At 42.1% G+C, this 27,244-nt stretch overlaps 1 protein-coding gene across 2 annotated transcripts in view; it reads right to left on the bottom strand.

Annotated features, from left to right (window-relative positions):
• Positions 1-5: 5 nt before the first annotated feature.
• mtDNA-helicase (mitochondrial DNA helicase) overlaps positions 6-27,244 on the bottom strand; it is a 29,453-nt gene continuing 2,214 nt past the window's right edge. The window contains exons 3-15 of one of the 2 annotated variants that reach the window (XM_075887072.1): positions 25,788-26,039; positions 25,005-25,092; positions 21,903-22,077; positions 21,095-21,249; positions 18,330-18,486; positions 15,395-15,516; positions 14,789-14,968; positions 12,911-13,037; positions 12,427-12,500; positions 11,401-11,515; positions 10,141-10,332; positions 6,819-6,947; positions 6-4,113 (exon numbers count right to left, since the gene is read on the bottom strand). In XM_075887072.1, the coding sequence (XP_075743187.1) occupies positions 3,955-4,113; positions 6,819-6,947; positions 10,141-10,332; positions 11,401-11,515; positions 12,427-12,500; positions 12,911-13,037; positions 14,789-14,968; positions 15,395-15,516; positions 18,330-18,486; positions 21,095-21,249; positions 21,903-22,077; positions 25,005-25,092; positions 25,788-26,039 (1,925 nt within the window). In that variant the 3' untranslated portion in view covers positions 6-3,954. The remainder of the gene's footprint in view (positions 4,114-6,818; positions 6,948-10,140; positions 10,333-11,400; positions 11,516-12,426; positions 12,501-12,910; positions 13,038-14,788; positions 14,969-15,394; positions 15,517-18,329; positions 18,487-21,094; positions 21,250-21,902; positions 22,078-25,004; positions 25,093-25,787; positions 26,040-27,244) is intronic. The other variant, XM_075887073.1, reaches the window with a different exon arrangement.

Genomic DNA, 27,244 nt, shown 5'->3' on the forward strand with positions numbered 1-27,244 from the left:
CTGGCTTATGTTTCTTCACTGCATAAGACTTGATTTATTAGTAGTGGCTTCACAAAGATGAACTAGAGCAATTGCTCAAGCACAATCTTAAACATTCATATCTACAAAGTGGAAAAGTCCATTTCCTTGTTTATAAATTAGGTTTTTCTGCAGCAACACTGACCTGTGCAACATAAATGTACCAACATAATGACTACACTCAAACCTCATTATAACAAAGTTCCATGTTCCAGCTAAATAATTTATTATGTCCAAAACAACATTGTAAACATAGCAAAACAAGACTACTCTCAATTTACTTCGTTAGAACTGATATTTCGTTATATCTGGAATCATTAAATTGAGGTTTTAACATACTACTTCAGTGCAGGTGTGTGATAAAATACTACATGACTTGTCTCTCACCATGTTACCTAAAGGGAAACTTCGTATCATCACCTATGTAGGGTTTCCCACGGGTGCTGTGGGAGTGCAAGGCTTTTTCATGATGCGGCTAGGCCAAAAGAACTGTAGCTACATCAATAAAGCCTTCATTTGCCTAAACGAAATCCCTTAACGAACATCCCACCCGGCCACATAGCCAATTTCTTTGCACAATGGATGGATGGATGAATAGATGATGCTGCACACCTTTGATTGGGCAGTGGCTTATACCACCTAGCCACAACTAGACATTTTGATGCTAACACTATGCAGTGAAAGAAAAAAATTTCATTCCTGCCTCGATTTTAGCCACCATTATCTTGCTTCACTTCACCTAGCCGTAACTAGGCATTTTAATGCTTACACTAAGCAGTGAAAGAAAACATTTCATTCTTGCCTCGATTTTAGGCACCATTATCTTGCTTCACTTTACCTAAGCCGCAATGCTTTGAAAAATAACAGCCCCATTGTCTTGGACTGTAGGGTGAAGCCCCTTACTGAGAAAGCTCAGCTGTTTCCTCCTCCTATCTACACTCGCCGCAAATTTTGTCTACAATTTTGTACTTGGTCCACCATGCTCGCATCCTAGCTTCAAATAACGGGAAGCTACCCCAAGAACTGTCGCAGGTATTTTTTTTTTTTTTTTTCAATTTCCTGCTTGAAAGTTCTGTACATTCCTAGTGTGAATTTCTGTAAGCATCCCCATTTTGTAATTAATAATAATATCTGGGATCTTACGTCCTAAAGCTATCATAAGATTAGTGCAGGGTTCCAGAAATTTCGACCATCTGATGTTCTTTACCACGCAGCAACATCGCACAATGCACAGGCCTCTACCATTTTGCCCCTATCTCCATTTTCGAGGGGTGTGCGAATCGTAAATTGTAAAACCGAATCACGTATGAACCGAATAGGGGTGACGCTGAATTCAATGCTATTCGAATAATATTTAAAACAGTGAGGCAGCCATTTTCAACTCGGCCCTAGAATAGTGATGAGACTATTTTCGAAACGCCCCGAGAATTCCACATCTTATTCGAGGCAAATATTCACATGCTTTAACAAAGGAATATTACAATTACTTGTAACCTACAAAAAAAAACACACCCACTCACAAAATTGTAAACTGAGGTAAGTTTGCATGCAGCAACTCGAGCATTACAAATATTTATAACTACAGACTGACTATAACATATGAGTGACTATAACATCCTAGATGGCACTTAGTCAACAGCTTTAAAAAAAATGTATAAATATATAAATATTAAAGACTATTCATGAATCATGACTCAACATCATCATGAATGTCATGACGATAGATAGTGCATTGATAACTCGCTCGTTATGGAGACTCTGTAGTTTTAAAAAAAAGCACCCTTCATCCTGTAACCAACATAGCACTGATAGTCCCATAAAAATCTTGGGCTGCATGCATCTATGCGGGCATTCTGATGATTGAACAAGAAAAGTTACCTCTCTCTGTCCCAATGGCTTTTTCATCGGGGCCCATTATTAAAATATATTCCAAAGATATTCAATACTTCTAATAAGCACTATTCGATTCGAACACCGAATCGAATAGAAGACAATTAAATTTGTTATTCAAAAGTTTCAAATATTCGCACACCACTACCACAGGCCTCTCTTATTTCTTTAAACTTTTTCTTAACGGATGATTCCTTTATGCTTGTACTCCTGCCTTTGTCTAAGTATTTATACTTGACAGCTTTCAGGAAGCATGCTGGAAGTTGTGAAAGTACCATCTATGGAGCATTTTAGCGGATCATTTTGCACGTTGTGACATACTATTGGGTGGTGTTGCACTGCGAAGTTATCATTCCACCAATAAAGAAGAGCCACTGTCGGCAGAAGCAGGCTCCTTTCCCTTTTTCTAATCTAGTGTCCGACAGAGATGACCCTTCCCTTCATTCTGAATGTACTGTGTGGCGTGAAACCTCTTTGGTTTCTTTCTATATTGTTTCGAGGCACACCACTCGCAGTGTTACGTGGTTCGCATCGGATTGCGGTCAATGACTTCCCACGGAGCGTCTGTTGCGTAAGCAATGTGTGAATGCGGCTCCGCTCTCTTGAAGCACAGTTGCCTCCAAAGCAAAGGCATTCTGTTTGAAATTTCAACTACTATGATGCGATGCAGCCGTTTCATACTTTGCAATGACGGTTGCCGCCGAGAAATCATCATGGAGCACTTGTTTAAAAAAAAATTTCACCTTAATTTTTAATAATTATAATTAAATTTATTTTTTCGTCTGCAATGCTCAAACCTGGTGAAGGGTCACTTGATAAAGTTGACTCGATTGATTGATATGTGGTTTTACGTCCCAAAACCACCACATGACTATGAGAGACGCCGTCGTGGATGGCTCCGGAAATTTTGATAACCTGGGGTTCTTTAACGTGCACCCAAATGATAGAGTTCACTTACCTACAGTGCATATGCGAGAGAAAAAAAAAGAAGGAAGAACTACGAGTGCAGACGTTTTGCGTCTATCTTCTAACAAGTGCTTTGACAATAAACACTTTTTTCGTTCTGTTTAACTGTATTATTTCCGAGAACGTTCTCACAATCCATTTAAAAAAAATTGTGTTACTGTTAAGAGCTCTTCATCATCATCATCATCATCAGCCGGACTACGACCACTGCAGGACAAAGGCCTCTCCCATGTTCCGCCAGTTAACCCGGTCCTGTGCTTGCTGCTGCCAATTTATACCCGCAAACTTCTTAATCTCATCTGCCCACCTAACCTTCTGTCTCCCCCAACCCGCTTCCCTTCGCTGGGAATCCAGTTAGTTACCCTTAATGACCAGCGGTTATCCCGTCTACGCGCTACATGCCTGGCCCATGTCCATTTCCTCTTCTTTATTTCAACTATGATATCCTTAACCCCCGTTTGTCCCCTAATCCACCCTGCTCTCTGCTTGTCTCTTAAGGTTACACCTACCATTTTTCTTTCCATTGCTCGCTGCGTCGTCCTCAATTTAAGCTGAACCCTCTTTGTAAGTCTCCAGGTTTCTGCTCCGTAGCTAAGTACTGGCAAGATACAGCTGTTATATACCTTCCTCTTGAGGGATAGTGGCAATCTACCTGTCATAATTTGAGAGTGCTTGCCGAATGTGATTCTTCTAGTTACTTCGATCTCGTGGTTAGGCTCTGTGGTTATTACCTGCCCTAAGTAGACATAGTCTTTTACAACTTCAAGTGCACTATTACCCATCTCGAAGCGCTGCTCTTTTCCGAGGTTGTTGTACATTACTTTCGTTTTCTGCAGATTAATTTTAAGACCCACCTTTCTGCTCTCCTTGTCTAACTCCGTAATCATGAGTTGCAATTCGTCCCCTGAGTTACTCAGCAATGCAATGTCTTGATACCCTGTATTATAAGGAAATGACGAATTTCAAGCCAGTTTTCCCTTTAGGTAAAACCGTGAAAAAAAACTGGTGAGATACGAAACGTAAACTCCAGGGACCGACCGTAGCGCTCGATGCAACGTACCCGACTGCTACAAGAAAAATTCATCTGGGTGGTGGAAGACCGGTGTGGAAAGAGGCACTTTTTGGTTTTCGTTCCGTCGGCTTCTTGAATGGTGACGTGCTCTCAGAAAAGGTGAGCGTCTCCTTGTTGAATTCAAGTGGCACCGAACCGATGTCTCCGTCAAATCTGTTTTTGGTCACCTGAAATACCAACGAAGATGAGACGTGGGTTTGACTTACAGGAAGACAAATATTACAGAAATGCGCAGTCACAAATAATTAAACAAAGCACTGCCCTCACAGTGCCACTTTCCTAGTGAATGCGGAAATTGGCATGATATTCGTGGCGTATTCAGTTGGCCGATCCGGTCCTGTGGCTCAAAGTGGCATGATGCCGAGGCAGCTCGCAATCAGAGCACGAGAGGCAGCGAACCAACTGAATGCACCAGCGATGTCAGAGCAGCTAAATTTCTAGGGACATTAACGAGCAGCGCGTCTGTAGTGCCACCGTGCAGCCAGCGCGGGACGCCGCCAGATAAACATTCCCGTGCCGTATCGAGAAACGATGTCAATCAGTTCAGCGGACCTTTCCGACATGTCTGGATGCAGCGACAGTCTTCCAAGCTCAGCACTTACATCTGGCAAACGTCATCGTACGAGCTGCAATTTTCGAGGCAAATCAAGTTGCTGTCTGAGAGCAGCTGTAACGATAGCATTGACGTTTCCTCCACCTTCACTAGTCGCCTCCTCATTGACATGGCCCATTTATGGCTTCGTAGATGAAAGCTCACCACACACAAGCTCAGAAACACGACGACGCCCGTGCAGTAAGTATTATGCGCTCGATGATGCCCGTTCCGAAATGCGCACTTGTGCTGTTGGCGCTGTTCACCTGGTTCACCTGCCAGCAGCCACGCGATTTGCCGGCTTGTGTCACGTGATCCGTCCTCCCGGTCAGATCGTGCCACACTCTCACTTCGAAGTCAGAGCGGTCGGAAGCGCTCCGAGTTGAAAGCTGACGCTCCGAAAGAACCAACCAATGTAGTTTGAGTGCTCGAATTCTACCAACTGAACGTGGAGCCACATTTCAGAGTGCTCGTAAACGCCCAATTAGATACGCCATCAGTTAAATTCGCAGTCTGTAAAAAATCCAGTGAAATTTCATAACTTCAGATTTAAAGAAATTATTTTTAGTGATACTCCTAGTCTGTAAAGAACCCAGTGAAATTTTATAACTTCAGATATAAAGAAATAGTTTTTAACAGGGAAAAATGACGTGCAGGATTGTGTTACCAGTAAGAGAAGTACCAAAACAAAAATGTCAGACAGCCACAAACAGAGACGCTTACTTAAAACAAAGGCTCTTGGCATCTGTGCGTTATGGCCTCGGGTTTTCTCACCCCTGCAGAAGCCTGTCAGGCTTCAGAATGTCGGACATTTTACCTTGTTTGAAGTTTTTTTTGTTATTACTCTACTTTCTGCTGCCCCAACCAGGCAGATATCTGCTAAATGTTTGCCTTCGATTCTTGAAGCTTTTTTTGCTTCATTCAATGCCAAATGTTTACCTTCATTTCTTGAAGCTTTTTTTGCTTCATTCAATCATCGAGTACATCAGATATAAATGTATGAGTAAGTCGCAGGTGGACCTCCACATGTCCAAGGAACATCTCTAGGCTTGTGCGGATATTCGAATGCTTCGAACGAGTATTACAGCATTCTAATTCGCTTCGGTTCGAATTTAAATGATTGAAAATTTCAAAGTATTTGCGATCAACAAATAGATGTACATCAATCTGCATGTTACCCCCATAAGTGTCGTTTCACAGCAGTAAACGAGTGCTAAGCCATGAAAACACCTACTCAAAAGAAATCAGACTCTCACAAAGCCCAGCTTCAAGGTTAAATGAACTTACTACCCTAATATCAGTTCCTTTTTAAAGTTTAATAGGTTGTTATACAGGCTTACATGCTCGAAGTATAGTAAATTTTAAAATGTAACATATTTTACAGGTGATCACTTGTATTTCACCAAAAATGAAACCCTGCTACTATTCAAAGTTCCAACTTTTTTTGAAAAAAGAAAGAGAGAGAGAGACATTTGCATGAGCCTTGTTTCAATTTTTAAAAAAATAATGTGCAGATCTGTTAGGTCATGACAAATATGCCCTTCTTTTATGATATGCAATATACATCAAACCCCTTTATAAGAGACACTGATATAAGAGACACATGAGTATAAGAGACATCATGGTGCCTTGAGTAAAATACGGGTTGATAAGAAAAAGCATACGAAGTACCCTGCTCATAACGGACATCTCATATAAAAGACAAGAATTGCTGCCTAGAGCCTGCCTATTATAAAGGGGTTTAACTGTATAGTATTCGAATTCAATGTGAAATTATTCGACCGCGATCACTATTCAGTTCGAACCTGAAATTCACAATTCGCACGATCCTAAGGGTCTCTTTAACATTCGCTTTCAAAATAGGTGACTGTTTTATGCATGTATTTTGGAGTATAAGATTGGAAAAGCCAGAGTTGCAGCTAAGGATGTGAAGTAAACATGTAAATTGCAAAGGCGACTACTGCAGAAATCTCGAGGCAAAGCACTGCCTACATTATAGCTGTGAAAATGACAATTGATTCAGTGTATCAACAAGGGGAATTCAGTATTTATCGTTGCAGCTGCCCTGACAAAATCCCTTTATTGAAGTGTGAGCTCCAGCAGCTGTCCTTGTTCAGCTTATCATCACTTCACAGCTCATGCCTTTTCTGGACCTTCAGTGTTCTTTGAAGCTCACTTTGCAGCCAGTTATATGTCGCAAGTATTATTAACCCAAAAGTTAGGTTGGTGACAATGATGAATCAATGCACCTCATTTATGCGGACACATAGAGACGCTCACCTGCAAATGCTTGCGTCCATGCGGAGATGCGAGTCTCCTGTCCTGGAGAATGAGCACATTGTCGGCCTCTTGGCTTGCCTTGGCCCCGCCGAAGATCGAACTGGTGCTGAGCTCCTCGGAGTCTTTTTCCTAGAGTAGTTACATTTCACTGCTCTCAGAGATAGCTTCTCATGCTAGCTAGAAGTTTATTGATAATTTTGACAATGCAAAAGACATTACAAGCTACCATGTTTGCCTTAGTGCACATGCTTTTCTTTTTTTCCTAGGTTTTGGTCTGAAAGTTCCTTGTGCATCATAATCAAATGCATAACCACAACCATATTCGTGGTGTTGGCAACCGCTGACTGTGAGAGGCAGACAAATCGCCGTTGAAGGGTGGCAACAGAGTACATTTTGTGATCTTCAGCGATGTTGTCAGTCAGTCACATCAGAGGTGCTGTCACTTCCACAAAATTTCGCACAACTTAGCACCGGACAAATCAGCATACACAGCTTCCTGCGTTTCTGGCACTTTCGTCAAGTTTCCGATCTGGGCACAGAGCCAGGAATGCTGTGAATGCGCATATTTAGACAGACTCAATGCAGCATCAGAAAAGGTGTCGCGAAATGTTAAGCTAGCAAAATAACTGTTTGATAATATTGCCCCAATGTGTATGGTATGAGTGCTCAACAAAGTGCGACTATCAAACAATGAATGCTCATTAAACCTTGTGTGAAAGTAAGTCCGTCACATTTCATTCTTTTATTTATACCTAACATGAGGGCAAACTACAATGTTTTTCATTTTTTAAAATTGGAAGTACATTACACTTAAGAACATCCTAATCTCTTAAACTGAGCCAACAAAAATTGGGTGTACATCACATTCATGGAAAAGTGTGGTTCGGGTAGTTACAATACACCTCAATGAAAGAAAAAGTTGAGCCGGGTAGAACCAATTTGTCTTGCTGAGTAAGTGAGAGCATCGTTCGAATACAGTTTAATGAAGACAGTGTCGCTGTTACGACTAGGCTTGTGCAAATATTCAAACGAATAGTAAAGTATTGGAATTTGCTTCGATTCGAGTTCAAATCATTGAAAATTTGCATGTAACCTCTTGTAAAGGTGGTTTCACTGCAGTGTAGAGGTGCTCAACCGTGAAAGCACCTTATCAAAAGAATTGCCTTTTGCCGCAAAGCCCCCCTTTATTTAAAGGGGCCCTGCTACACTTTTTGAGCGTGGTCAGAAAACACTGCTGATCAGTAGTAGAGGCTCCCGACAACACGCGAGCCAAATATTATAGCACAGCACGCGGCCTGCAATTCTGAATACATTCTCAAAGTCAGCTGAAACTTGCTCTCTTCTCCCGAAAAATGACACCACGAGCTAAAAAATTCTATCTGCCATTAGCTTGTTTGAGCATGGCAGCTTCGTCGTTACTGGGGCCGCCGCGGAAGGCCGCGACTAAAGCCCCTTTGATCTTGAGAAAGTACCGCCATTCACTGTACTTGCCGCCGCGCCCTCACCCTCCTCTCTCCCTCCTCGTCCCCCCCTTCGCGTCCTCCCGGTCTCCGACACTTTTTCTGCACGTTGATTGGTCTCCATTGCCGTTGTCTTTAGAGACGTGTGGATCTTGCACTTTGCTCGTGCTTTTCTTTTTTGCTCGCGCCATTTTTCGCCGACGCTCTGCGTCACAAACGTAACACGTGCTTTGTTTTCTGTGCTTCGTGCGGGGGTTTAGTGTGCTGTTTTGCCTATGACTGCAACAGCGACAGTGAAAATGGTTACGCGCTTTTATGATACCCCAAGGTAAACGGGATGGCTTGCGCAAGCAGCAGTGACTGCACAACATTGGTCGAAAAAACTTCGTTCTGACAAAGAACAGTGTACTTTGCGAGATAAGGTGCCTTTCTTATTGCTTATATGAAAGCAACACCAAATGCTGCATTTTAAATATTGTTTCGGCCTGCTCATAAACATGCGTGTTTTTTAGGGGCAAAGCTCCTTACGCCGTGGGTCGTATGTCCCAAGTCGTCGTAATAACCAGTTGCATTGCATTGGATGTCAATAAAAACGGTGTCAAAACATATCCACGGAGTGAATGATGACGAGTCGGACGAAGCGTCCATCCATGCTTCCGTGCGGCCGTGTGTGCATCCATTCGTTCGTCCGTCCTTCTGTCTGTGCGTCTATCTGTCCGCACACTTCGCCCCACTCGTCATCATTCACCTCGTGGATATGCTGTGATTTTTTTTCTCGGCTATGTGCCAAAGCCAAAGCAGGCACTGAATTATCGGCATCGTGATTCGAAGGCACGCTCTGCATCAACCCAGTTTCGAACAGAAGTACTTGCGTCAACACACTCGAAATAAATGTGGCTGATCCCCCTCTATAGGAATCAGTATAACGCGAAAGTGAAACCTGTCTTTACGAAGATAGTTGAGCGTTTATGGTGCATTGCATTGTTTCAGCAATGGGAACAAATTGCAGATTCAGATAAGAAATGGCAGGCAGCTCGATATTTGCAGAGCACACCTCAAGCAGAAAGAACGCTCGAAATCAGCATACACAGGGTAAGCGCATACTAATAACTGTCACCGCTCGACACACAAAGGGACACTTAAGTCAAATATCAACTTATGTCAGAGTGAAAGCTCAATGTATGACAACATCTAAAATGACAATATTATGAACAACAGTGCCCTACTTGCCGAGAAATCAAGGTAAATGCACAAAAACACAAACGCCGCAGAAGGACATTTTCAATATGATCCCGATGACATCAGACGGACCGCCTACAATTAATCGCTAGTAATCGATCTAACTGCACTAAATAAAAACCTTCCGTGTATCGAGATACGCAATAAAATGCTGCTTGTTCATTTCTGTTTGATTTGTGGAAAAAAGAACCGCCGGACGTTACCATGAGGAATGACGTTAGTAGTTTAAAAATTCAATTTTTGTGTAGTTACTCGGGAACGTGGTGCCATCTAGCGGAGCACATCTGAAACAAAAGTGTGCAATCTCGAAGCCCATGGCGGGAAATTGATCAATGGCTGTTGTTGCTGCTGTGGCTCCCGCTGCTTTCAGTCTGCTGCTACTAGCGCAGTAATGCTGAGCAACGTTGTGCACGGGAACAGTGACGTGAGTCGGTCCGGTCGGTTCCCTTCATGAGGCAGGTAATTTGAAATGAGCAAACCCGATGCGGATCAGTATAGTGTGATTTTATTTCAAAATAGGCCCTGCCTTGCCACAAAAGTAACACTACGAGGTTTCTGGGCTGCCATTTCAACAATCAATGTCGACTTAATAGTTGCCTTTAGTGTCCCTTTAAAGAACTTACCTTACGTGGATGCATGACCAGTGTCACGTGACAGTTGTGCTGGGTGGCAAATCGCCGAAAAGAGGCAATCAAGAGGTCCTGCCTCCAGAAACGATCAACGTTGGAGTTGTCCATGCCAACACCCATCATGAACTGCACATTGTCCACCACCACGTGCTGAATGTCGTGCACATACACAGCGTGGGCCATGGCCTAAAAACGAGAGCATAAAACAACAGCTGAACTAACTTCAAAGGCACATATATTGTCATGTGCCTGCTCAAGAAAGACGATGACAGTTGTGCATGTGCCATGAAGGACTATGAAATGGACGAAAAAAAAAAAAAAAAAACTCGCTTGTGCGTTCTATTAAAAAGACCTACCTGCTTCTGGTGTCTCAATCTCTGCTGTAAGACCTCTGTTTTGATGTCGTGACAATATTTCATTATGACCAACTAAAGTTCACCAATTCCTTGAAATAAAACTGCTGATTGCAGACATTCACTAAACTACCAGCCCGTGTTATCATATGACAAACCTGCTCCTTCGATTACAGTAATTCAGCAGTATTTCCAGTTTTATAAACATTATTACTATAAGAAGTTAACAACTTTCTGCATTATAAGTTCCTTCTGTGCCTAATTTTATTGCCGCGATTTTCTCCCAGTTTCGTTTTTTGATTGGTAAAGCTAGGCTCTTCGCTCCATGAATAACACCCTCTAAACAGGGCCCATTCACTTCCACGATTATGTAACACCCCTAATAATCCTTCCTGCATAGTAAACTCAAGTGAAGTAACCTCACAAAGACTGGAGTGACTTGTTAGAAAAGACGCAAATATTAGAGAAGCGAGCTAATACTGCCACGGAAAATATTCATAAACCCTCCCAAAACCCTTCCTCTTCCTTCAATTCTTCTTAGTGTAATCTGCTGACCTCTTGGTAAGGAAGTGTAGCTTTTAGCATAGCTGCCCTTCATCCAGCAATGAACTACAGTTGAACCCATTTATAAGAGACGCTGATGTAACAAAACAGCGGGCCAACAGGGGTTCATAAAAAGTGCATATGTGATGCCCTATTTAAAAGAGACACCTCCATAATTATGAGGGACAAGTATCTGCTGCCCAGTGCGCGTCTCTTATAAAGGGGTTTAACTGTACTACACTTGAAAAAAAAGCATAATGAAACCAGTCAGTTACAATTACTGCGAGGCTGTGTCTCGAAAATCGATGTTTCACACAAGAGCAATAGAAAGAAGATAGAAGAAAGAGGTAAGCCTTACATCCATAACATTTTTCATAGACTCTTCGCCGTGAAAAGTCATGAAGTACAGGGGTAGAAGCTCAAATTTGTCGGCCCACGAGTCGAATTCCTCCATATTGTTCTCCAGCGACATTCTGAAAAGGATTGGGGAGTCGTAATTTTTTCATGCGATTCCACACACTGCACCGACAAAAATGCAACTTTCTGTTTAGTACAGACTGTTCCAATGCAACTTCAAAATAGAAAAAGATTGCCCAGGAGCAAATAATTGTGTGTATTACTTGATGCATGTTTACTCCTATCATACTCATAAATTTTCATTATACAGACATGTACTAGTAAATGCCCATAATTATAAAAATGATTGATTGATATGTGGGGTTTAACGTCCCAAAACCACTCTATGATTATGAGAGACGCCGTAGTGGAGGGCTCCGGAAATTTAGACCACCTGGGGTTCTTTAACGTGCACCCAAATCTGAGCACACGGGCCTACAACATTTCCGCCTCCATCGGAAATGCAGCCGCCGCAGCCGGGATTCGAACCCGCGCCCTGCGGGTCAGCAGCCGAGTACCTTAGCCACTAGACCACCGCGGCGGGGCATAATTATAAAAATGATAATGACAATATGTGGAAGGTCGTAAGTGACATAAGCATCCTTAATTGTCTATGATAATGCATGTTTACTTTTATTGCAATCATAAAATTCTCTTCATAAAGATATGTACTAGTTAATGCAAAACATTATAAAAATGATAATGACAATAAGTGAAAGGTTGCAAATGACTTAAGCATCCTTAATTACCAATGATAATTACAACTACAAAAAATGAAATGATAAAGGAAAAGAAGTCAACATAAAATCCTCATAATGCCTTCTTCATTTTCGTTCTACACATGTAGTCTCATTAAAATTCACTTCACAAATTTAATCGATGTGGACAAGAACAAGTGATATCGACAAAAACAACTTGCCCACAATTGGTTACCTCCTGCAATGGAATTTCAATGAAACGCTGCGCCGTTCACTAGGGTAACACTTACTTGGCAAACTGGGTCAGCATAATTTTGGCTAGCTTTTCATTCTGAATTTCAAAGCTTCCCCAGAGAGTGTTGACCTGCACAAAATCAAGGCAAACACAATTAAATACATTTGCCTCGTTTGCATTAATGAACTGTAGCGCTGTTTGCATGTTCACTGAGAGTTCAATATTTAACAAACAAACCAGAAAAATTTGGACTACATTAAAATACACCAATACAGCATATTTTTAGCATCCACATTCTTAAAAACAATGCATCAAAGAATTCAAAGAGGAGAATGTGCAGAGGGTTATTCTGCATTGTACTGCAGCACATTTACAGAGCAAAATAAACAAGACATTGCACTTATGAGACTTGGATGACTATTACTGGCAAAATTTCTCAAAATCTCAGTCACCTTCTATTCAAAGCAGTATTAGGTGCTACCGATTCATACTAAAAAGAAACTAATAACAACAAAAACAAAGAAACTGGTTACACGTACCCCTTGCATGCAAAGGTCCAAAGAGTACTCGCACATAAATGTGGTCTTGCCCGAACCGGTAGGTCCTGTAAATACTGTTAGCTCCCCCGTTCGAAAACCTTTGAGTAGCCGCACGAGACCAGGAAACCTGAAAAAGAAAATCAGGGCACGGTATTAATGATGCCTTTTTTTGTTCTGAGACAAGCAAGCTCTAGCAAATGTCTTGGGGTCTGTTCTGCTGAAAACAAGCTCACAAGTTTGTATGCCAATAACATACAAAACATAAAGCATGAATACTACAACTGGAATTCAAACACACACACAAATCAAGACGTGCTATCTACGTCTCATGACTTCATTATAATTTTCAAGTGCATTTACACACAAAATTATGCCTGCACTGAAAGAGGAAAGTGGCATCCTTTTGTAAAGGCAATTCACCTTATTGACTTATATGTCACACGAGTTTTTTTTTTTTTTTCCAAATTTTTGCTACCTTAAGTGGACCCTCATGCTACAATAGAATAGCAAAATTAAAGTTGTCTAAAAAGTGCAATGATGCACCCAATACTGAACGCCTATTGTTTTGGCCATTTCACGATTTACATTAGAAATATGCACCAGCTGAAAGCCATTTAAATACACTACTAGCCAACTACCATTTTGTTTGTTTCCTTTTTGCTACATTGTGCACATCCTGTTTTTGTATTGACATGTGCGGTGGTCTCTGTGGCTTTGGTTGCCCTCAGTTGTTTCTACTACGCTTTGGCTCCCTTTGCAATGGAAAATGCCATGCTTTGTAAGACGACCATTCAAAGGGGTGTGCTGTTTTGATGGCTGAAGAAATCGGCTGCTTCCCGAAGCCTCTACATGAGTGACATGACCATCTGCAAGTGGCAGCCTTAGCAGGAGCTCCTTTCCAGGTGCAAACATGGCTGAAAGGTTTCTTTGGGCCTTTTCTTTTTTTTTTTTTGTCACCATTTCGACTTGGAGCAGCGTGTTGCAGATTTTGTGACAAGATCGGCTTACAACATTCAGTGTTGATCCAAGACAGTTCAAAGTGAGTAATGACATTGAGCAGATACGTATTCCATCTACAAAGTGCAACACATAAATGTGGATGGGTGCGAAGTGCCATGTTCTGAAACATTAAAAAAAAATACCCTTTTTCATGCCTCTGCTGACCTCTCGTTATTTTGGCGGTCTCATTACTTAGAGGATATAAGCCCGCATAACAAAGGATGATCATTCTATATGATGGTTATACGCTCGTACAACGTTAAAATGCAGCTTTGAACTAATGCGGGTTTCCCCTTGATAGACATATTCATAGTACAGCACTCCTTAATTGCAGTGAAACCACCTTTACAGGAAAGTTGCATGCGGATTTGTTTATTTTAAATACTTCAAAATTTCCAACAATTCGAATTGGAATCAAATTAAATCCGAACACTGTAATATTCATTCAAATATTCAAAGTGCTCAAATATTCGCACAAACCTACTAACTACTACTTGCTTGCTAAGAAAAATTGCTGCTCGGCCTTGCTGAAACAAATCCACCTTCAAATAATTGCGCAGGCACATGGGGACACTGAATAGATACACTAACAGGTGCAATCTAACAACTGGTTTATTTTTTGAAAATATTCACCCAATAACCCTCAGATCTGTGCAATTTTGTCACAAAAAACATTCAAACTGCTTGCCATGGCTAGCTAAGCTTCCCTGTTATTAAGAAAGACAAAAAACGCAGGGTATGCTGTATCAAAAGTATGTCACGGATCACGCCTCGTAAGCTAAATTTACGTGCAGACAAGCTAGTGGTATACAACAGTCTAAAATATCCATCTAGGCCTTCTTCCCATCCCAAGCAGCATTTGGAAATTGCGTGACCAACCTCTGCCAGGGCACACCCATGAATGTGTCCACGTTTTGTAGGAGGTCTGCTACCGCAGCTCGCAGGCTGTGGAACGTTGTGATGGCTCGGTGGCTGACTGGCTGACACTGTTTCAGCACGTCTGGAAGCCGACTCTGTGGCTTTGCCTGCAGTGCTGCCAGCGGGTAACCTTCCTTAGGCCTGCAACCAAGATGGCACGACATGCTTGTGAGAACCAATTCACACTGTGTGCAAGGCAATTTTTAAAGGACAGTTCATCTCACAGATGCCCAATGTAAATACTACAAGACATAAATGAGGAAGGCCACTATACTGTAGACCATAATTAAACGACGCCTCAGGGAACCAAAAAAATATGTCCTGTTCAACAGGAGTGTAATTTACTGATAGACTAACAAAGGCACAGAATTCAAACAGAAAGCAATCATACTACAGGTAGTCGTTCCAATTAAGCAGCAATTCCATTTAAGAGATATCCGTTAACTCAGCTTGCTGTATTCACCTGTGCCCCTCGCACTCGGCTTCGTGACTGTCAGATCAATCAATCATTTGAAGGGAGTCCAATAACGTTGCAAGCTATAAAAAATGTGCAACATAAGTGCCCACCTGATGTAATAGCACCTCTTCTCGGAAAGTTTCCTTGCAAAGACCTTCACGGATTCCCAGTCTTGGAGACGGTTTCCAAACCAAAGGGTGATCTTGTCAAATTGCTCAAACAATGGAAGCACCTGAAAAAAATTACCGAAACAGGGAGCATGAAACAAGTTAGAATGGTGGACGCGCCGGCTTTTCCATGTTTCCAAGAGATTGTGATTGCGTTCAATTCATTTGATCAACTGAGTGAAAAGTTAAAAATCTAAAAAGCAACAGAAAAATTCTTTTAAGATACTAGCACTCATGTAGAGTGCCGCAAATGAATTTGGACCACATGGTATTATTGAACATACACTTATCCGCCCTTTGAATACAGCTGCTGCAGTTGGCAATCTAACCAAACAGCCTCAAGCTCAAGCTCATCAGCATAAACCCGGAGCTAGCGAGCTTACGTTCGAAACTCACAGAATAGGATGTATCAATTTAGTGATGAATAGAGCAAGTCTTTCACCTTGTGGAAATCATGTGACATTGGCATAATTCTGACTAACACACACTGATCAGAGACCACATCACCTTTAGGGATCAGGTTCACTATAGTGCAACATAGTAATTTCAAGTTATTGCGGAAATTGAGTTTTCCAGCAACATTTAGTAGTCCCTTGATTTCAGTGCTCTGGTCACAAGCGAAGCTGCAGACAGCATTCGGTTCATATTTTTGCTTCTGCTATTTTGTTATTAACTACCGAAGTAGAATGGCAGACTAAGCAAGTTGGTTGAAATTTACGGTGCTTGAACAACAGTGAAAAAAAATTGGCCGATCCCACGTACAGTGGGAATTGATGATATGTGAAGCACGAATGAGAAACGTTGATATGTCACTTTAAAATCAGCACACAGTTACGAGATGGAGGCAAATGATGCCGTACATGGCATCCATGTCATGATTATCATGTTTGGATGTGGGGGTTTACCTTCGTAATCTATTCACGTCACGTGATACCAAATTTAGTATATGTGGAGCTAGCGAAACGACCACGAGCACGCTATGACCGTGGTATGTAGTCATGTTCTTACATAACACGCGTGTCAGGATTATCATATCGGCACCAGTCATATACTTTCGTCATCTATTGACGTCATGTAGCACCAAATTTCATATATGTGGAGCTAGTAAAACGGCCGCGAGCCCATCGCGAAGGGCCCAATATACTCATACGTAGTGTGAACCCGCGTGCACGCTGGGCACAGCGACGCTACGTTAGCAAAACGTGAGCACTCTATAGCCTGACGCCAGACGCGACCGGCGCGACCAGGGTCCGTCGGCGCGGCCTGACGGCAACCGGCGCGAAATGCGACGTGCTGCATTTCGCGCCGATGCCTCACCCAGACAACACTGTGTCTCCCTCTTTTCGTGACGAAGGGACGCCAGAAGCGCTGAAACGCGCTAGCGTCAAAGCAACGCAGTGCGGCACGCGCCTGCGAGTATATGGCAGGACGGGCGCCTGGCGTGACCCGACGACGAGCACGCGCACCGCGTCAAGTCTACATTTTCTGGCGCCTTGACTGTGGCATGTAGTCATGTTCTCACATGGCACGCATCTCATGATTATCATGTTTGAACCAGTCACATACCTTCATCATCCATCAACGTCACGTAATACCAAATTTGGCATATGTAAAGCTAGCGAAACGACTGCGAGCGCATCATGAGTGTGGCATGTAGTCATGTTGTTACATGACACACATTTCGTGATTATCATGTTTGTATGTGTCAATTACCTATCTGGTCTGTTCGCACCGCATAATACCGAGTTTGGTACATAAGAAGCTATCGAAACGGCCGCGAGTGCATCATTCGCATAGCATGTAGTTATGCTGTTACATCACGCATTTCATGTTTATCATGTTTGCACCAGTATCATACTTTTGTCATCCATTCACGTCTGGTAGTACCAAATTTGGTACTACCAGACGTGAATGGTATAAGTGAAGCTGAAAATTTGGTATAAGTGAAGCTAGCGAAACGGCCGCCAGTGCATCATGAGTGTGGCATGTAGTCATGTTCTTACATGACACGCATCTCATGATTAACATGTTTTCACCAGTCACATACCGCCGTCATCCATTAACGTACCGTAACACCAAATTCGGTATATGTGACGCTAGCGAAACGCCCGCGAGCGCATCATGAGCTTGGCATGTAGTCATTTTTTTTACATGACATGCAAGTCATAATTTTCATATTAGAGTCTATCGCTTGTGCTCGCCATGCAATGATGTCACACCATACCAGTTTCGCAACATGTCATGTGAACGAAACCACCGCAAGAGCTTCAGGACTATGAAATTTAAATCATGACACTTATGACATACATGCCATGATTTTCATATTATGACCAGTCAGATATGTTCTTCATACAGTCATGTTAGTTATGGCATACCAAATTTGGTATCGATACCATTATTGAAACGGCCAGGAGAGCTAAAAGTCGTATGCGGCTAGATAGATAGCTAGATAGATAGATAGACAGACAGACAGACAGACAGACAGGCAGGCGGGCGGGCAGGCAGGCAGGCAACCAGGCAGGTAGACAGACAGACAGATAGCTACGCGCAAAGTCACCGAAGTTCTATAAAAAATGCTTTGCATTTAAAACGCGACCAGGGAGGACAGTGCCATATATGTCTTTCCTCATTGGTTCTGTCTTTTGTGCTTTTCTATGCACTAACTAAAAAGTTGGGCTAGTTGGTATCAACCTTAACAGCATATGATCACTTGGTGTAAAAACACAGTCTGGTGTTTCTTCTCCTCCCCGTCTTCTTCTTTGCCTGGAGTAAAACTGATTGAAGCTATGAAACTTAAAATTACTGGTTTAGCAGCATGTTGGTTACTGCGCCAGTAAAATAATAATAAAAAAAGAAACATGGCAGGCTTGTAACAAACCTCTAGAGGCAGGTTCGAAGTTCCTGATAGAAGAGATGCCACCGGCAGATTGGTCTCCTGTACAACAGCCAGGGCATCTTTCTCGGATGCAGTAAGAATGAGCTCCTGGTGGCCCCTCTTGATCCTGTGCCAACCAAACAGGCCCACAATTGCCGGCCTGTGAGGATGGAAGAAGGGGAGGTTCAGGCATATATGGTGACTACTGACAAGCTAGCTCAGAGAGAGAAACACACCTGAAACCTCAAACACAATTGGTGCTATCCAATATGCTCACGCGAGACATACCATATTTACTTGTGTAGCAATTCTTGCACCCCCCACATAACCCAGCACAAAAGTTAAATTTTTTTCCCAAGAGTACACAATGCCGAAAATTGCAGCAGAACTGTCATCTGCTACTTTCAACCACTGGTGATAACAGTGCACAACAGCCTGGTTCCATCAAAAGATGATGCCAGGCTGTAAGCATCATGCGTGCCATCAATGCACGAGCCCCGATCTAATCCAAGCAAGGCCAAAGTGACGAATGCGCATTGCAGCATGTGTGTCCGTTCTGTGGTTATGCTACAGGGCGATACGGAAGTAACACAGCTGCTCTCAAGTTGAAGTAATTGATCATGCACTAAACGATGGCAACAGGGCCACTGGTAGGCACTTCGGAGTCAATGAATAATGTGTTCCCTACTGCATACCGGCCATGTTCAAGGATTCTGAATCCACGAAATATCTGCAATGACGCAGAGGTGGGTGGGCGAAAAAATACACTTTCTTTACCCACCTTTTTTTCTTTTCACCGGGAAAAAAAAACATAGCGGCAAAAGGGTTGGGGAGGCGGGAGTATGAATCAGCTCCAAAAGCGTGAATATTGGCATTGCAATCTTATAGCACCTGATAAACAATGCAGGTGGAGTCTAAAATAATAAAGTAAAAAAAAATCCTAGCCAAATCCGTTTCCAAACCACGAAATATGCCCTACAACATTTCTTTCCGTCAAAAGAATTCACGTACATTTCTGTGGGGCACACGTGAACAAACCAATAAGGTAAGGTGCAGCTGGCTGCCGCGAAAGCGCACGTCAAAGCTTTGCTAAGTGCCAAGGTCCACTCCACAGAAGTCATAAGCGAACAGTGACATGCACACCGAACGCATTGTGCTTTTTTTTTTTAACGCCTTTATTGTCTTCAATCTACCGCTGCGTTAGCCACATAACTTGGGAGCTCGTAGTTGCTACACATGATTGTGTTGCAGCAACTGCCATTTCATTCACGGCGATTACAGCAAACGGTACTTCTGTTTTTAATCAACGTGCGCTAGCCGGGCACGTGCCTTTAAAAATAAGTCGATTGTTGCTATCTGTTATCATACCATCTGTCGCAGTTTTGTACACAGCGTTTAGGGAAAGAAGCATCACTTTGACTGCGTGAGTGTTGGATGCGCATGCACTTTCGGAGTTCAGTCAGTTTGGTCGTCATTGTACATGATCCTAGTGGTTTCGTTGGCCTTGCGCATCCTTCTGAAGCTTCCAACCGAAGTTAGTATCACCTGGTGCGATGCGCCGTGTGTTTAGAACATTTGAATTTTGGCTCATTGAACACGATGAAACTCTGCTAGAGAATTTGGCAAATTCGCATCACCACATCAACACCTCTTAACTCATTCAAATTATAATGAGATAATCCAGCAGTTTCACAAGAAACCTGGATCGAGTTTCTGGCAATGCAGCGATATCGCGCACAGAAATTTCAATTTCCAGAAGATTTTTCAGCCAACTGTACTAATGTAAGAACAGTTGTTATCCAGGAGTCTCCCAGAAAATCCGGGAGACTTGGCACGTATGCTACTGGCGATGGCAGCTCGAGCAGCTGAAAGCCACCAAAAGGCGTCGGGCCTTTTGTGTGCCTTGATGGATGGTAAAACTTTAGTTCGTCAAAAGGCAACTGCAGACAATTCTGTGTTAAATGGCCATCAGCCCAAGGTTGACGTCGTGTGTTAACCTTTCGCGGGCTCTTGTTGAGTGGCCAACGCTAACGCTACACCCACAAGCTTTAAATACGGTATTTCTCTACTCTACTGTTTGCTTGCAGCTTTGGTGTCTCAAATAAATCTAGCCTTATGTCGAACTTGTGGTTTTACTGTGTAGTAAAACAGCTGTGGTTTTACTGTTAAGTAAGTCTATATTAGTACTTCTCAAAGCTTGTTAGTTTTTGGCATGAAAATACTGCTTTACTACCACTTTTTTCTTTCTCGCTCTGTATGTTTTTTTTGTTTGTTTTTTTCACAGAAAATTTTTACCGCATAATTCTTGCACTCCCCAACTTTTCCTCCGTTTTCTGCAAAAAAAAAAGTGCAAGGACTATGCGAGCAAATATGGTAGCTCCCACTTGTAGGTCTTTGCGGCCGCATAGCTTGAATTGTGCACCCCCGTCCCCGAGGAATGACCTTTATCCTCAGTGGTCCTGCCACAGTGGCTCACTTCCACGGAACCTTCTCCCCCCCACAGAGAATCAGAAAATGCCACCACAGCTTGCATCCTGCTTTACCTGAGGCCCCCCTCATTATGAACCAACAGCTTGGAAAACGAGCAGCGACAGCCTACTCACACTTTCTCAGACTGACAACCTTTATTGCTAAATAAGCATTCAATTATGATAGCAATGAGGCCATCAATTAAATTATGGCAGCAAAAAAAAAAAGGCACATCATTAAAAGGTTATATGTAACAAGCTGCAATTATTACCTAGGGAAAACGTTTGTTGCTTCATTACCTAGGGAAAACGTTTGTTGCTTCATGCTCCTCCATCATTTCTATGGACTTCAGTGCTACCAGCTTTTTCGTTGGTCCGTAAATGGGGAACAGTATACTGGACTTGTCTTCAGACAGGCGGACGTCCATTGCACTCATCGTTACTGGGTGTATCCTCTGTAATAAACCACAATGCAAACACAGCTCTTAATTCTGACATTAAACAACAAAAACAGTTTTGTTTTTATTATTACTATTACAACTACTACTGACCGCAGTTACAAAGCCATAGTATCAACAACAGATACTTCCAGCAAGGCGATCAAGCCTGTGTCGTAAAGGTGCCAGTTACACAGGTTAGACGCTTAAACTATGTGTCTTCGACATTTCGGTGTGTGTGAATCGGTGCGTACGGAGAAGCAAATGGGTTTAAGAGAGAACAGTGCAGACGGTCATAGCTTCTTGCAATCCCGTGCATTGCAATGCACAGGAGGGCCTCATGCTATGCTTAGCAGTTAATATTGATATACATCATAAAATGTGCTAGTGTACAAAGCGCACTAGCAGCTCTCCAATGCACACCTCATCCCCAAAACAGACCCTCATATTGCAGCAGATATCGACAACACCAGAGGAGCACAGGCAAATCAAGAGCACACAAAAAATACTGCCAGAAAAGTAAGGCTCCATACATAATAGTACACCCCAATTCATGCTGCGACTTGACATGCATTCTTTCTTGCATAACCGCTGTTTTTGTAGATCCAGGCAAGCAAACAGAACTAAATGCATATGGCACAGCAGAAAAAACAACGGCCAACGGTACATACCTGTAGGCCAAACTTGCTAATTATCTGTTGCAGCAGTGACGACTCTGTGTCTGCTAACCGTGTGGAAGACTCGTACAGAGACTGCAGATCCCTCGCTTCTTGCTCGTTAGGAAAGGCATGACAGTCGGCTGCTAGCCGTTCCCTGGGCAGGGCACAGTGAGCGGGCTCCATTAAACTGCATTAAGACTTGACACCAAAGATCTGTCGCTTCCTTCTTTTTTATTGTATTCAGTCAGCCTTACATTATTTATATTTGTGACACTTGTGTATATTCAGCTGGAGCTCATCATGCCATTTCTGCACAGACATTGTTCCTTCTATTTTTAGGTAAACTACAACTCTTGCACTAAGCTTCAAGTAAATGCACGCTGCCTAACCTAACTTAAACCAACCAGACCTAGCCCCTCTTTTTTAACAGCAGAGCTGTTTAGTCTGTCAGAAAAAGCCATGGCGCGATGTAAAAACTAGGCTTGTGCAAATTCAAACGAATAGTTCAGTATTCGAATACACTTCGATTCGAATTTAAATTATCGAATATTTTCAAAGTATTCGCAATGAACGAATAGATACATTAGTCCACATGCCACCGCCTGTAAAGGTGGTTTCACTGCACTGTAGAAATGCTAAGCCGTGAAAGTACCTATCCAAAGAAAACTTGCTTTGCCGTGAAACCCCCTTCAAATTTAGAGGGGCCCTTAACACTTGCTGAACATGGCCAGTAAACGCTGCCAATCAGTAGTCGAGGCTACCGAGAACACGCGAGGAAAATATAGTGCAGCACGCGGCCTGTAATTCACAATAAATTTTCAAAGCTAAAAATTGCTTTCTTCCTTCGGCAAATGACACTACAAGCTCAGAAATCGCTTGTCGCAGCCAAGAAGGAATATACGGCTCTGGTCACAGCCATTGGCTGATTTGGGCATGGCGCGCTCGTCGTTACTGAGGCTGCAGCGGGAGGCCGCCGCTTGTCCACGAGTATGTGCGCGATCGCACTGAAAAGCCGCGTACTAGAAGCAAAAAAAGAGGTGCTCAAGGAATGAAAAAAAATGGTATTTGCATAGAGCCCCTATTTCAATTTTTAAAAAATATTGTGCAGGTTAGTTAACTCATGATAAATATTTCTTTTTTTTTTCTATGTCATACATACGATTAAAATTTGATTCGAAATTATTCGATCAAAATCACTATTCCCTTCGAACCTAAAATTCACAACTCGCAAAAGCCTAGTAAAAACACCTCGCCAAGCTGCACTTAACTTCGCAATGCAGCGCTGAGCCTCGCATAGCTTCACGCAGCTGGAAGGGGTGGGAAAAGGAAGCGTGGATGAGTTAGAGGAAGAGGAGAAGAGAAACGCTGCCAGATTCTCTTCTTATTTTATTTTATTTATTCATACTGTAAGCCTTAACAGGATCTTACAAATGTGGGTTCAAAAGGATACAGATTTGTTACTGCATGTGTACACATCTACCAAAGATCAAAATTAATAATAGTAACAGAAGGTAATAAAAATCAAAACAAGAAAGAATAACTACACAAATGACTAGATAGGACTACATATTAAAAATAACAATGAAAAAAACACAGCAGAGACTGACTACACATCTACCAAAGATCAAAATTAATAATAGTAACAGAAGGTAATAAAAATCAAAACAAGAAAGAATAACTACACAAATGACTAGATAAGACTACATATTAAAAAAAAAACAATGAAAAAGCACAGCCGAGACAAACAGGGGAGAGCACACACTAGACAACTCTATGAATGAAAACTGCGGATGGCATACAATCAAAGAAGTACATTCCGCGAACAGTTGCGCCGTTGTGTACGATGTCGCTACTTACTTTCATCAGCCTTTGTAGTACTAGTGCAATACCAATTCACCTTTCTTCATTCGCCGCAATACACAATATCAAGAGTCGGATTTATAGCATCTGCATTTAATTAATGCGCTTCCTCAGGATGGGCAAGCAGGGCTGAATTTTAGTTTTCCAGGGTGTTGCAGACTAGACTTTCCTCGAATAATGTATAAACCAGTTTAATATGTTTGTGAACCTGACTTCACAGCATGCCTACGGGAATATTTGAGCACTTGAATTATTCGAACAAATAGTAAACTGTTCGAATTCACTTTGGCACAAATCAATATAACCCAAATTTTCAACCACTCACAACAAATGGACACATCTTTATGCATTTACCCACTTGAAAATGCCCTTTTACTGTCGTGTGGCATCACTTTGCTGTACAACCATCTAGTCAGAAAAAAACCACACTACCACGTAGCCACACTTCATAGTTAGGCCTGCATGTTACCTGCACGCCGACCGAACTTTTATAAAAAGTTTAAAAGCTTGTATTACGGGCTCATGTGGGCCAAGCATGGCAAATTTTAAAAATTAATGTGTTTTACTGCTCATTACTTCCCGTTTGCCATAGCATTCAAATTTTACAACCAATCGAATTCGCCTTTAAGTTTTTAGGGGCAAAACTCCTGGTCTTCCATTGTGGTCACGGTATATAACCACTGCCATAGTTAAAACATATGTGAGACACAAAAAAAATGTTTCACTATAGACTTCAACATAGACATAGGCTAATCATAATAATAGAGTGCACTGTTCCCGGCGAGCATAATCTATCTAGAAGAATATTGATGAGTTGACCTCTACTAAAATGTGCCTAGACGTTGAGGCTTCTCAAACCTTTAACACAAAGGCACATGTCGGGCACTATATGTTTCGACAAATTACCTATATTAAAATGTTACCTTGTCACCGGTAAGATGACAGGTCATTGGATTCATGTTGGAGGCATATCTTCCACTCCAGCAATTTTCTAAATCCTCCTCGAATTGCCTAAGTCGGCCAGAAGGCGAAATAAATTTACATTTCTATATACACATTATGTGACAACTCTAGGGTAACATGCGGTTACTCACTGAGATGATACCCACAGCTTTGTCTACTTCTCATATTTCACTTTGCGGAGACGCGTGAAGTTTTTGATAATAATTAGCTTTTACTTCGGACTAGAAAATCAATATCCACACAAGGCTACCTCTTAGGCAAAGGCAACAAAGTTGTAACAACCATACTAACCTGAGCTCTGGAGTTTTCTCAATTGCAAAACAGTCCTGAAGATTCCGCCAGCTGGTCACTACTTGGCAATTATAGCATGTGAAGAGGCCTAAAGTGAGAAATTGTAGGAGCAAAAAAAAAATCCATTTAGGACATTAGTAAATACATTAGCCAATGAGTATAGGCATTAATGCAAAAAGTGTCGTTAGGTTTAAAACAGTTTCAATGTTAGCAGATTTTGTTTTCTTGAAATTCTTCTGGGAAAGGAATCTGCAAGGCAACACGACACAAAGACATACAAAGTAGAAGAAAATTACTTTGTCATGTCAGAATACTAATTTGTGCACCAAATCGCTCTCTTGGCCAAGGAATTTCTTAGTAGCGTCGTGATACCACCCGTCAATGTCAACTTTTCCAGTCGTGAGTACACTATAAATATATTTTCAAAAAAAAAGTCACTAACTACCTACTAATACGGTCAATTAATTGAGTGTTTCGAGCACACTTTTAAAGTGAGCTTTCAAGGTGCATAGTCGCTGGTGAGTTCAATGTCCAGCAGCACCAGGGCCATAAGTTTTTATCCCCACTTACACTAATTAAGAATGTTTTTGCTTTTTTACACTCTGTTCTTGCAGTTCTGCAGACAGACATCAGATCACTCAAAGAAACCCGGAACACCAAAAAACACCTCACTACATAACACAGGAAAGATAAACATTAGAAGCACAGTAAATGCGACACAACGAAAGTGTTTCTGCGAGCACCGAGGCTATTGGTCATCAATACAAGCAGGCCACACCGTACCTGTTCTGACATTGATAAACGCTGTTGGAGACAAACTCTTGTGAACCTCAGCGATAGAAGGATCATGCTGACAGATGGGGCACGTGATCTTTAGACAGGTGTATCCTTCGTCAAATCCAACTGCGTTGTCCTTCAGCACCTTTTTGATCTTTGACACAGTCACTGGAGCAACGTCATTCGTGCTAAGTATGGTTGCCATGGCCCGCCTCTGCATGAAGCTTCTCGGGAGTGCCAGAGAGTACCTCTGCATGCCTGAAATTGAAACGTTTTTACTATCAGCAAACATTAACAACAACAACAAAAAGCATGTGGTTACAGCCGTCATTGACTATAAGATTTTTGTGTTGATGGTACAGACACACCGGTACACAGCACAAGGTGCACTTTATCCTTTAAGCCTGCATCTATGTTTCAGTTGTTTATTTTCTAAAGATCAGCATGAACCAATCAATACCTGCTCTGCTGGCATCTTCCCATTACAATGGGCATCATTCCGTAAACCTAGGTCCTGGCAAATGTTGACTCGCTGGCCTTAACTAGCTATCACTGCATTCCAGAACATGAGTTCGAATGTTGGGGCTTCAGTCAGGAGATGCACAACATATCAGCCCCTGGTGAAGCAGATGATGGCATCGGACCCCAATAATGAGACCTTGTATTTTAACTAGGTCCCTTGGAGCAAAACTCAATCAAATGCAACATGCTGAATTTCACTTTTGATTCAAATGAACTGTGGAGTTTAGATGTCTCTGCACTGCACTTTGTGTTATGAAGAATGTTGCAGCGGAAGGCTCCAGATTACTTTTGACAAACTGAATTCTCTTAAAGGGACACTCAAGAGAAACAAGGACTTGGTTTATATTGACAAACTGCACTCTGAGAACTCTAATGCCATGTTTTACTATCATAAGTTAATATTTAATGGAGAAAATCAAGGTTGAAGTTTCATTTTTAAATTTGATGCTCAAATCACTGCGTGTGACGTAAGAAATTCGAAAATGTATTTTTGGTAGTTTTGTGACCTCAGCTCCATAGAATTTTCTGAGACTTCCTATGATAACTTTGTGGCACCCACAGATTACAATGTACTTCATTTTCATTGATTTGGAAGCTATGCAGGACTGAGTAGATGCTTTCAAAATTTATTACGTCACAGTGTCTTGTGCAGGAATTTCAAAGTGGCATCGCCGCCCGCGTTCTATTTTCGGGCATTTTCTCACGTACTAAGTATCGTGTCGTAGTAAGAGTAGTGTTTTCTCGATTGTAAAATTACACTTCATTCATACGCCAAAAAGCGTTTTGCTCTTTAGTCTCCCTTTAATGCGCACTGATGGTACACAAGTTGCTTTACAATCTGCTCTTACTGAAATGCAGCCACAATAGCTATAATCAAATCTGTGTGCTGCGCTCAGCAGCACCATTTCCACTAGCGGAGAAGTAGCATCACATACACCGCA

Source organism: Rhipicephalus microplus, chromosome 2 (assembly GCF_043290135.1).
Source record: "Rhipicephalus microplus isolate Deutch F79 chromosome 2, USDA_Rmic, whole genome shotgun sequence".
NCBI classification, from domain to species: domain Eukaryota; kingdom Metazoa; phylum Arthropoda; class Arachnida; order Ixodida; family Ixodidae; genus Rhipicephalus; species Rhipicephalus microplus.